This window comes from Phalacrocorax aristotelis, chromosome 1 (genome assembly GCF_949628215.1).
Source record: "Phalacrocorax aristotelis chromosome 1, bGulAri2.1, whole genome shotgun sequence".
In the NCBI taxonomy this organism is placed as follows: domain Eukaryota; kingdom Metazoa; phylum Chordata; class Aves; order Suliformes; family Phalacrocoracidae; genus Phalacrocorax; species Phalacrocorax aristotelis.
The window spans coordinates 131,713,851-131,726,607 of record NC_134276.1 but is presented as its reverse complement, the minus strand read 5'-3'; the positions used below and the strand labels follow the sequence as shown (position 1 = coordinate 131,726,607).

The 12,757-nt window shown below is 42.6% G+C and overlaps 1 protein-coding gene across 4 annotated transcripts in view; it reads left to right on the top strand.

The window, feature by feature from the left end:
- WARS2 (tryptophanyl tRNA synthetase 2, mitochondrial) overlaps positions 1-3,608 on the top strand; it is a 52,139-nt gene extending 48,531 nt beyond the window's left edge. For all 4 annotated transcript variants that reach the window (XM_075107781.1, XM_075107762.1, XM_075107792.1 and 1 more), the window contains 2 exons: positions 825-943; positions 3,011-3,608. In XM_075107781.1, coding sequence (XP_074963882.1) covers positions 825-943; positions 3,011-3,459 — 568 coding nt within the window. In that variant the 3' untranslated portion in view covers positions 3,460-3,608. The remainder of the gene's footprint in view (positions 1-824; positions 944-3,010) is intronic.
- The last annotated feature ends 9,149 nt before the right edge of the window (positions 3,609-12,757 follow it).

The window sequence follows — 12,757 nt, the reverse complement described above, 5'->3', positions numbered from 1 at the left end:
CCCGTAAGCCTTAGAAAAAAAAACTGCTGGTGGAGGGGAGAGTAATCAGAAGCTGGCAAGACTTCAAGTCTGCCTCATCTAAAAGAATCATACATTTTTAGCAAGTATGATTAACTGTGGGAAAGAATCACCAGGGGAAGTAATGGATTCTTTACCTCCTCATGTCCTCTTGTGCAGACTGTGTTTTCCTCCAGAACTGCAGTCAAGCTATTGAGTTCAATACAGAAGATCAAATGATCCTTTGATCCTAACAGTTCTAATCTATGAATGATAACACTTGTGGCAGTAGAGGCACAGGCTCACCCGCATGATATTTATATAATGATGACCTATGAGGAAGAACAAATCTCTTCTTTCCTTCCCTTGATAAATCCACAGTACTAACTTCTCCACAACAGTGATGGTTTCCTGAGACTTGACAAGGCAAGGTGCTTGTGCTTTATGCCTTGCAGATCTTTTCTTACTTTGTTCGTACACTATAACACGTGCTCTTTGATCTCTAAAGAGACAGCAGGAGATTCTACAAACACCTTTCTTAGTGCTGAGTTAAATGATTTGCTTTTATTGGTATCTTCACTGTGTATGTTTTCACAAAGGGCTATTTTTGCCCTTGGAGATGTGCTTCAGTTCAGCACAAAAAGCAGACTCATCCTGGGATACAGTCAGTTTGGGGTCTTGCTCCCACAGCAGCTATATCTAACTGGGACTGAGTGTTTGGCTCAACCTGGCCCTCAATCATGGCAGAAGCTGTGACAGTTTTCAGTAACATTTCAGCAGAACCGGAGAGCTTTGCTGAGTTTCCTGTATCTGTCTTCTATTAAAAGGTCGACACATGTTCCCGTTGGAGAAGATCAAGTCCTGCACCTGGAACTAGCCCAAGATATAGCACAACATTTCAACAAGAAATATGGAGAATTCTTTCCTGTGCCCAAAGCCATTTTAAGTGAGCTGGTCTTGGTTTGGTTGGTTGGTTGTTGTTTTTTTTCTTCCCCCTTAACTGCACTTCAAGGTTGAAGATGGATTTAAATATTGTGGAAATAGTTTCAGGGACCAAGAAAAGGGAACAAACTGATGCTAAGGGAGTGGAAAATTAAAAACTGACAAAAAGAGACTAGAGGCTGTGAAATTGAACTCCCAAGATAGACATAAGGCTTTACAAATCCCCGGTAGAGGAATGTATGCGACGTCTGGTATTCTAGTCCTAGGGGCCAGATGCACTCTGCTACAGCCAGTAAGCCTTCCTCTTCAAGTATTGAACCTTTTAGGAGTAGAGTCTCTGCTCCATGTTGCTAGTTCAGGAGACGTGTAAGGAACAAAAAGAGAGACCTCTAGCAAGCAGAATTCTTCAGTGTCCAAGTGGTAGATATTTACATTAAGCATGCTAAACAGCTTGTAGGTTTATTGCTACAATGCTCAAAAATCTTTTAAATATGTTTAATATATACTTGCATATTTCAGTAAGAGTCTCTTACAGACCTTAGACTTTCTATTTTTGATCTTCAGCTCAGGGAGACTTATAAGGGAAATCTTCTCAGCCATTTTTGAGCTATAAGGTCATAGGCCGGGGGGTGAGGAGGAATCAGATGGCGCAAATGGCATGTTTGTTAAGAAACGTGAAGAATTGGGCAAGGAAGAAGTATTGCATCTTTGTTGTAAGTAATGTAGAGGAATGCACAGCAGAGACCTTCGCCCTAAAAGGGCAAGGAGCTCTCACCTTAGAAAAGACAGGCAGTAATAAACCTTTCTCAGTTTTCAAGCCTCAGTGACAAAACGGTGTTAGATCCAGAGTGGAGCTTAGAGAATACTAGGTATTGCAAGCTCTGCAGTTTCTAATGAACAATTAAATTCTAAGCACTGTTATGAGGAGCTGAGTGTAGCCTATGATGCAGGAAAGACTGTTTCCTAGGAAGTAAAAAGCTCAATTTGAAGAGGAAAGAAAAAAAACCCAACATTTAAACGTTCCTCATGAAAAGCATACCTTCATAAGTGCACAAGTATATACAAACCAGTGAAATTTCCTAGATTCTTGGAGGAGTTAGGGACCTATTCAGACTCACTAGCTGTAAGCAGTTAGATTACCTGGACTCCTTCAAATGTGCAGAAAAGAGATGGACCAAGGTGATTCAGAACAAGCACTTTCTGGGGCAGTCTGAATTTTACCCTGGAAGAACACTTACCCTTTCACTGAGTAAATAGGCCATTTATGACGAGTATGTGGGTAATTTAGTTGGCTGTATTAGGTGCCTAAATACAATTTGGTGTGAGTATTTTTTAGATCAGTGGTACTTTGTACTCCATGAATGATATTTCTTGGTGAAAGACTGAAACTGTTTGGGTTTATGCTGTTAAAGAAGGTACTTTGCAATATTCCCCTAACGCTACTATTCTATTTCATTTGCACGCATATATCTGAGTATTTTGTACGATACCCACACCTCTCTTATCTGAACAGTGCTTTCCCTCTAACGGAGCTGGTTAGTGTTCAGTTAGGGAACTTTTAATAACTGTTTTTATTGATATTTGGGAGAATTACTAAGAGATTTTGGGTGGAAAATTTTCCTAAAGTAAGGAGATTAACTGTTCTGGGATACTTTTTTACCAGTGGATTTAACCTGTTTGTCCACTGTTCTAAAACCTTTCAGTAATGTACAGTCATGCTCTCTAGGTAACTTGTCCCCCAGTGCCAGGAATACAAGGGAGGAGAGAGTTTTTGGGGAAGATCAGCATATAGCTAGAGAAAACATTAGGAAGTCTCCTAGCAGAAGTTTCTGCTTAGTGAGGAGGGGACAAATGGACAAGATTTTAATTTAGTTCATGAGAGGAGAAAAGTGGTTTAGAAAGACAGGGAGGGCATAAGGACTAAATAGGAGCATACGTGATTGTGGTCACAACTCATTTTTAAGCAAGAATAAACAGAACTTTGTCATGCTGCTACAAAGTGTTCTTAGCAATTTTCATAAGCAACTGTTGTCTGTGTGCATTCATAATTATTCCTTTTTTATTTTTTAAGGTACAACAAAGAAAATAAAATCCCTAAGAGATCCAACAGTGAAGATGTCCAAGTCAGACCCACAGAAGTTAGCTACTGTTAACATAGCGGACAGCCCTGACGAAATAGTGCTGAAATTCCGCAAAGCTGTGACTGACTTTACCTCTGAGGTGACCTACGACCCAGCCAGTCGCCCTGGTGTCTCCAATCTGGTGTCTATTCACGCTGCAGTAACAGGGCTTAGCATCAAAGAAGTGCTGCACCAGTCAGCTGGTCTTGACACTGCTCACTACAAAATTGTAGTAGCAGAGTCAGTTATTCAAAAATTTGCACCTATCAGGAATGAAATCAAGAAACTCCAGGAAGACACATCCTATTTGATAAAGGTTTTAGAGGATGGAGCAGAGAAAGCCAAAGAACTGGCTGCCCCCATCTATCAAGAAGTAAGACGACTGGTGGGATTTCAGTAGAAACTGCCAAGTTGCAAGGACTTTTGTTTCCTGGACAGACATGTTGTTATTTGTATCTTCTTAACAATTTTGGTTTAAAACAAACACTTTTTTTCCTTGAAAATCCAAGTAGAACATTGAAGGTGTTTGTAATAAAAAATGTGCATGAAGCCAGGTTTTTCCAGTGGGACCATCATTGAGCTTGTCTGGATAGTCAAAGAGGGTGGGCACGAAGTAATCCCACAAAAGCAGAATATAAGGTTGCCCAGATGGGGTTTGGGGTTTTTCCATTGATTGCTGCAAGAAGCTGAGGTATAGGTGAGGTGATCAGAAAGATTCGTAAATTTCTCAAGACCATCCTTAGCTGTGCATGTGATCTTGTTACAGATGGACAACTCATCCCATTGGAGGTTACTCAGCTTTGAGATGTGCTTGAATGTGTTCCTGGATAACCAGAATAAAAGCACAGACTTACAAATCAAAATGCTCAGGGTGATGAAGAGAGAACTTACTATCTCCCCATTGCGTCTTCAAACTCAGCGTAATGTTGTATCTGCACCTAGTTTGTGTGAAGTGAGTCAGAGAGTCTTATGGATATGGATATCCATACTCTAAAACTCACTGTGACTAATGTGCCTCTATGATAGTCACTCCAAAGAATCCAGAGAGCTGACTTGAATTTCACTTCTGCCACCTGTGCCATCCTGCCAGTCAGGTCTAAGGTACTTCAGTGAGAAATGACATGGCCTTCAGCTACTCCTATTCTATCTGCTGTTTGGCTTAGCAGGGAGGTCCAGGATTTTCAGTTCAGCATCAAGTCTAGGATTCCTTTAGAAAAGGTGCAGAGGAAAAGATGTAATCCTGTGTGAAAGAACTCTTAGATTAAGAAATCAGAGAACTTCAAGTAAAATTTACAGAATTACTTGTTTAGAAATTTGTGCTGATGTCAGAGACAGAATGGGATTAAATAGGTCTTTATGAAATCTCAATACCGAGCCTCAAGAAAACTCAGTGATGGGAAGGATGGTGTCAGCCTCTGATGATCTTAGGCCTCACAAGACCCACAGACTGGGACCCATGGACTACGGTGTTTGTTGGGGAATGTATGGCAAAGGCGCAATGCTAAAAGGAGACCCTCTTCTGAAGCAGGGGTCGTAGAACATGTTAAAAGGGCTTTCAAGCCCTACAGGTCCTGTGCCACCATATTTGGGTGTATCATTGCACTTACTGGTGCTGTCTTTGAAATCGCTATACTGTAATGTAAATTGAGTTTGTCCTGTGCTGTGGCAGCTTGTGACTATTATAGGTCTATGGCATTTGTTATGAAGGACTGCAGTCTTACATGACTGAGTTAGTAAAACTGGGGGGGGTGTCTATCACAGAATCTTAGGCTGGAAGGGACCTCAGGGATCATCTAGTCCAACCTTTCTGGGAAGAGCACAGTCTAAACAAGATGGCCCAGCACCCTGTCAAGACAACTCTTAAAGGTGTCCAACGTGGCCAAGTCAACCGCTTCGCTGGGGAGATTATTCCAATGGTTGACTGTCCTCAATGTGAAAAATTTCCCTCTCATGTCCAATAGGAATCTCCCCAAGAGCAATTTGTGTCGATTCCCCCTTGTTCTCTCCATGTGACTCCATGTAAAAAGGGACTCTCCATCTTCTTTGTAACTACCCCTTAAGTACTGGTACATGGTGATGAGATCCCCTCTAAGCATCCTGTTCTCAAGGCTGAACAAACCCAGCTCTCCCAGACTATCCTCGTATGGCAGGCTTCCCAGTCCTCTGATCATCTTGGTGGCCCTTCTCTGGACCCCTTCCAGCCTGTCCACAGCCTTTTTGTATAGAGGGGACCAGAACTGTACCCAGTACTCCAGGTCTGGCCTGGCAAGCACTGAGTAGAGTGGGATAATGACTTCTTTATCTCTGCTGCTGATGCCCTTTTTGATGCAACCCAGCATCCTGTTGGCCTTCGTGGCCACAGCAGCACACTGTTTGCTCATGTTGAGCTTCCTGTCCACCAGGACCCCCAGGTCCCTTTCCACAGAGCTGCTCTCCAGCCAGGTGCATCCCAGTCTGTGCTGCACTCCCAGATTATGTTTTCCCAGGTGCATGACCTTACACTTGTCCTTGTTGAACTTCATAAGGTTCTTGTTGGCCCACTCTTCCAGCCTATCCAGATCTTCCTGCAGAGTGGCTCTCCCTTCTGGAGTGTCTACTTCCCCACTCAACTTGGTGTCATGAGCAGTGTCTATGTAATGCAGTTGTTTGTTTGTTTAAAAACCAAAAAAGCTATTTAGTTTTAAATTTAGCTAATTGTCATAGTGAGGTGATTCAGACGGAGTTACTTAATTTTGCAAAACAAGAACGGGTGGACTAAGTGTCTGCAGATCTGTACTGAGACCTGTATTCATTTGTTAGGGATCTGAAGAAGAGAACTGCCATGCAAGGACTTGATGATGACAGAGTTTCTAAAGTTAGTCAAGACTAGAGGAGCAGAGTAGATGGAGACAGAATGATGGGAAACCAAACTCAGGGTAGACAAGTCCAAGGTAATGTCCTCCGGAAATAATAAGTGTATTCAAAAATAGTCTTTGGTTTCAAATTAGCTGTAGCGGATTAGGAGAGGGCACAGTTACAACTGCGCATACCTAGGTAGTTTCACAAAACTTCTGTCCATGTTTAATGGCTGCGTTAGTCTGCATGGGAGCTAAGACAGAAAATTAAGGCACACAGTTACCACTGCTTACTGACTTGGCATAAAGTGTTTGCTGTGACACTTTTTAACATGGGTTGATTTCTGCAGGGGTCCCATAATAGGTTCCTTACGAGAAGCTAGCACAGTGCTCATGGAGATACTGAAAATCTTTAACACTAATGTATCTAGTTTCTACCTGTTCCTCCTTTTCACTAGCAAAGATAGGAGCACGTATTCAAAAGATGAATCATAGTTTCAAGGTGTCATTACACTTCTGATACTCATATCACCTAACATGTAGGGCTGGCATTCAACACACCTCATTTGCAGTAAAAAGGAAATAAGTGTATTCATGTCTTCAATACAATTTATTAAAAAAAAAAAAAGGGGGGGGGTGACATCAACAGGCAATTCTGGCTCGTTACCTAAGCTGTCCTGAGCGCTCTTTCCAAAACCGTTAGATTGTTTTTTCAGAAAATCACATAGGTGAAGCAGGAAAAAAAGCTTCAAAGGAGACCTTTCTTTGGGGTGGGGGTTAATACATTACATATTTAGCAGTGTTTCAATCAAATTTAGTATTTTCTCTCTTAATTCAAGAATATGGGCATTTCCCTTCCCTTTCCCCTATTAGTAAACAAATCTTACTTGCCTGACTTATTTCCTTCACATAAGGAAATATGCCTGCTTTTTCTCCTTCAGGAAAGCTAAACTTGTGTAAAATGAATATGTTCACCTACTGATTGTTGACTTAGCCTTTTATTTTAGTAGCTCCTGTGGAGGAATTCTCAAAATAAAAGCTGCATCTGCCCAGTGAAATATTCCCAATTCCACTAACAACCATGATCATTAGGGGCCCCTGAGGGGAGACAACTGTAATGTAGATGTTTGCAGGTACCTGCTGCCTATTTCAGTTTTCTTAGAGTGTGGCTTTTCTGGGAAGTTAACCATCTTGGCATTCAGGTTAAGAATCTAGCTGGACCTAGCCTGTCTGCCTCTTTGCATTCCTTCAGCTGTTTACTTGGCATCTGGGAAGAGTTTGGCAGGAGGAAGCTGAGCTTGAAGCAACATGTGCTCGCTACTATCAGTAAAAGTTGTTTGATACCAAGCTACTCTGATCTCTTTGGTCTTCTTCTGCCTCCCTGTTTCCTCTTTAGAATATTTTTGTAACACCCATGGTGTTCTGTGGCAGTGTTTACTTTAGCAAAATAGTGCAGATGAGTTAGAGCAGCTTTTTAGAGAACACTTGTTGGAGAAGGTTTGATGTTGGAGAAGGTATTTCAGAAAGATTTGTTTCACGCTAACTCTAGTCCAGTGTGCTGGGGATTTATTGTTTGTTTACATCTGGAGTGCAGTAGGTGCACTCCTGAAATGCATTTTCATGTTTGGTTTCATCCAGTTCATGTTCCGTGAGACTTCTCTGTGATGCCTGCTGAAGTGCAGTTAGTGGGGACAGTGGGGAGTTTCTGCAGAAGCGCACTCCTGATCCCAACTGCAATGCTAGCGTAGACATGCCTTGTGGTGCTGTGGAGGTCATTGTAAAGTGTCTTCCAGGACTGGGTGCAAAAGAGATCAAATTGCATCTTTCCCAGTTGAAGAAAGAAGAGTTGAAAAGTACCCCCTGCTGTGTTGCTCTTTGTTTCAGCTTCCTCTTCTTCAGCGAGCCTTCTCCTTGAATATATGCAGTAATTTGTGTCTTAGTCTCGAAATGTTCTCCTTTCCCATTCCTGTATGTTTAGTTGTATGGGAGGTACATATGTAGTGGTTGGGATCTGCAGGTATAGCGTATGTACCTAGCATCTCCAGGTAGCTGAAAAGATTCGCTTACCTTTAGAGATTAACATCAACTCCGCAATTAATAACTTGCTAAGATCTAACTAAAATATTTGTACACTTGAGACATTTGCCTTTGCAGTCAATGCTTCCTAGGGAGTCATCACTTACCAGAAGATGCTGATAGTTGGTTTCAGTTCTGTGCTCCTAATTTAGAGCACAGAATTTACTGGGAATTTTAGATCAGGGACAACGTTTTCTTCCACAGAGACTCCAGGTAATGATTGGCCTCATAAATTAACTCTGGTGCTGCTCCAGCATCTGCATACATCCCTGCCTCAAATAATTGGAGTGTATGTATATTGTACATTATAGTGGCATTTGTTTTTAACTCTTAAAGATGTGGCTGAAGTGTACGTAGTTTTAAGACACGATCTGAGTTGTCAGATTCTCCAGAAGGCATTTTGCTTAGTTATGATTCAGTGTGTGTTTATCTACAAACAATTCAAGGAAAACTCCTTAGCAGGGTTATGGTTGCCTCCACTCAAGGTCAGGGAGTTCATATCAGTGAGCCAAAAGTTTAAGGACAGTGAAATGGGATCCTTGGGGACTGACCTGCATGTAAATGTTCTGGGACTGTAGGTTATCAGAGCAAGTGTTTTCTTATCCTTGGTTAGGGCCATCATGATCTTGACAACAGTACAGCAGTAAATACTCCTGATGAAAGCCTTTAGTAGGCTTATGTAGGAACTCTGTATCTGATTTGTTGAGGACTATACTATAACACAAAACTCTAACTTTTCTGGTCTCTACAGTTTGCCAGATGATTGTGTCAGCAGAAATCTGTTTGGAAACCATTAGCCAAAGCCAAATCTAATCCTCCACTCCAAAGCCTTTGGATGTTTTCCCAAAATGGGGACTTCCCAGAGCAGCTTGGTTTTGCTAAGCTACAATACCAAATTTCGGTAGTTGCTATAGGATCAGGAAGAGCCAGAGGTCCATTCTGAATGATTTGTTCATATTTGTCATTACTGCTCTTACGCATGTTCTACTTATATGGCTCAAGGATCGTGACAAAACTCAGAGGGGGTCTGTGTGTGGTTCTGGCAATGGCAACAATATGGACCCAGGTGGGTTTGAGTCTTGAATCTAATAAGCATGCTTTTTCAGTGATCCAGCTTGGTTAGATTTATGTTCAGAACAAAAGATGGATCTTTCGCCTGTACTGATACCTCTGCATTTGAGTTCCTCGATGCTGCCTACCTGTTTGTGACTGACTGCTTCACAGAGAGAAATAGTCTAACATGCTAGCATACAGAGTCTAGTGGAAAAGGCTTTCTGTTCAGGAAAGATGTTACTTGTTCTTGCCAGGAAAGCAAAAACCCTCTTCCTGCTATACTGGACTATCCAATTTCCTTTAAATCATTCGATCTGTTCCTTCTTTCTGGGTAAACTTGGCAATAATAGCTGCAAGAAGAATGTCACTTTATTGTGTAGTCAAAAGTCTTGGAAGGACCCAGGTGTCTCCTCTCATCATTTCAGAAGTCCCTTACACCATGGGACTTTACTAGTTGCACAAGCCAGTTTCAGGGAAAATGCTTTAGCAAAACTGATCTTATGTGACATTTGTTGATCTAATCAAAGTTTTGTGGTTTAGTTTGGTCTTTTTAACTCACTAGGTTGTGAGAGAAGACTTTTGTTAAAATCTGAATTTCAAAACAAGCGTAGTCCTTTGGTGATCAGATGACAACTGAAATAATGGAAAATTCTTTTTATCGTCGCAAAAGATTCTGTGCTGATTCCCACTCTTTTCTGTTGGTTTTGTTGGTTGTGCTAATGGTCATATTGTGGAAGGTTTGACAGAAGAGTATTTATTTTGGTTTGTGCCAATGAAAAATCATTCTACCTGCAGCAGTCCCACATTATTGTGCAAGTGACGGATTCATTCATCATTTTGCTTTTAGGCAGCAGCTTTGGTTTCACAGTTATTTTATTTAAAAGCAAATGCCAGCCTCCTGCACTGAGGGATGAGCACGTGTGCCCAGTTACAATAAACAGTTTAACATCTGGGAAGATATTCTGCTACTATGGTAAATTGATGTCACAGAACACCATGACTGAAGATGAGATTATCCACTGCATGAGTGGTCTCATGCTGCCTGTGAACGTGAAACTAAGCACTGAGCTTAATGTCTGTTGTGCTGTCATGTTCGCAGCACTCCAACGTGGCTGTGAGAGAGGAACAGCAAATCTGTGCCACACCAGAAGGCTCAGTCAGTTCCAGATGTGCTATGTTTAGTGTATCTGCAAGGTGAAATGTCAGGACAAGAGTTCCAGCACCAAAATCCTTAAAAGTTACTAAATATTTGATAGTAACAGCATGCTTGTAAAAGCCTGAGTACAATGGCATGGTCATAGCCTCATTCATATGGCTGACATGAGAAGTCACGCAGCTGTATGGGATGGTGCAGTAAAGTTAGCAATCTGCTTCCTCGATACAATCAATGTAAAGACAGTATGAGTCTAATTCGAAAGGTTAATGGATTAACCTTTACAGGTGGGAAGCAACAGCTTATGGCAGAACAAGGTGGTACCAGCTGTCTCTTGCTGCCCTAAACCATTCTGAAACAAGATGCTCACAGTTCAGATGGGGACTTCTAGAAAGCACAGGCAAGATCCTGCATGCACAGTGCCACTTGTCCCGCATGCTGCTGTATCTATGACTCTCCAGTCAATCTCATTTCTGAGGCATGTCTTCATTGTTGGTGTGACTTTATTGTCATTCATCAACGTGAAATGATAGTCATGTGCTGATAAAATTAGTGAAACTTTGGTTAGAAACATGGAATATATGTTCTCTGTTATCTTTGGTGAAAACTTCTTTCCTGAACCCCCAGGATTTACAGAAACATATTGTTAAGCTAAATACAGAATAAACTGCAGCAATCACAATATTGTGGAGTTCGGGATCCTGCTGAGCATGCTGAAGGTCAGTACTAAGACAAGGGTTCTAGATTTTAGAAGAGCAAACTTCAGTTCACTCAGGGGTCAGTTGGGAGGGATTCCATGGGATGTTTCCGTGGAAGATGAAGGAGCTAGTGAGTGCTGGGAGTTCTTCAAGAACTCTCTCTTGGAAGCACAAAACCAGTGTATCCCCTATAAAGGAAAGGGAAGTAAGTGGAGCAAGAAGCCCCCTTAGCTCAACCATGACCTCCTGGTCTACTCAAATCCAAAAGGGAAGCATACCAGAGATGGAGAAGTGGAGGATTATCTGTTGAGAGCTACAAGGACAATGCCAGAGTCTGCAGAGATGCAGTTAGAAAAGCAAAGGCCCAGCTTGAATTGAAACTGGCTGTAGATATCAAAAATCACAAGGAAGTGTTCTTCCGGTATGTCAACCACAAGCAGAAACAGAAGGAAAACATAGGCCCACTGTTAAACAGAATAGGAGAGTCAATCACCAACAATGCTGAAAAGGCAGAGGTCCTGAACACTTTCTTCACCTCTGCCTTTACCAACACTGTTGGGTCCTAGGCTTTAGGAACGAAATTCCCAGTTGATCCAAACATAGACCCACCATCAGTGAAGGAAGAGTTAATACATTAATTATTACAGGAGCATGACCCCTACAAATTGATGGGCCTTGACACCATCCGCCCGAGGGTGTTGAGAGAGCTGGCTGACATCATTGCAAGGCCACTCTCCATAATCTTTAAGAAGTCATGGAGAATGGGGGATGTCCCAGAGGACTGGAGGAAGGCAACTGTTACCCCTATCTACAAGGAAGGGCTTGAGGGAGGATCTGGGTAACTATAGGCCCATCATCCTTACTTCAATCCCTGGGAAAGTTATGGAATGAATCCTCCTGAGGGCCATCACAAGTCAAATGAAGCACATGATTGTGAAGCCAATACGGCTTCACTAAGGGCAGATTGTGCTTGACAAATCTGGTGGCCTCCTGCGACAAAGTAACCTGCTTGGTTGACATGGGGCGGGTGGTGGACATTGTCTACCTGAACTTCTCCAAGGCCTTTGATACAGTTCCCCACAGTCTCCTCCTGGAGAAATTGATGTGTTATGGCCTGGACAAGTGGTCTGTGCAGTGGGTGGGGAACTGGCTGACAGGCCGCACCCAAAGGGTGGTGGTAAATAGCTCCTTTTCCAAGTGGCAACCTGTCACAAGTGGAGTCCCCCCGGGATTGATATTGGGCCCAATATTATTCAACATCTTTAGAAGTGATCTGGATAACAGAATCAAGTGTAGCCTGATGAAGTTTGCGGATGACACCAAATGGAGTGGGGAAGCAGACACTCCAGAAGGGAGAGCCACTCTGCAGGAAGATCTGGCTAGGCTGGAAGAGTGGGCCAACAAGGACCTTATGAAGTTCAACAAGGACAAGTGTAAGGTCATACACCTGGGAAAACATAATCTGGGAGTGCAGCACAGACTGGGATGCACCTGGCTGGAGAGCAGCTCTGTGGAAAGGGACCTGGGGGTCCTGGTGGACAGGAAGCTCAACATGAGCAAACAGAGTGCTGCTGTGGCCAAGAAGGCCAACAGGATGCTGGGTTGCATCAAAAAGGGCATCACAAGCAGTGAGGCATCAAGAAGTGCCTCTTGATTGCTCAACCCAAGAAAGATCTTTCTGAGTGGGTTGGGGCTTTTTCTGCCCACACTTACTCCTTCACAGCCTGTCTGGCAGATGTTCCTACAGCAAGAACAGGAAAAAGAGCCATTTTCTGTTCAGGCTCGTGGGCCAAATGTAACTTGTGAGTGGCACACGTTCTTTTTAGGCAACACTCATCAACTTTCTATTACTGACATAAGTGCTTGCAAACCCCCAAAACTGAA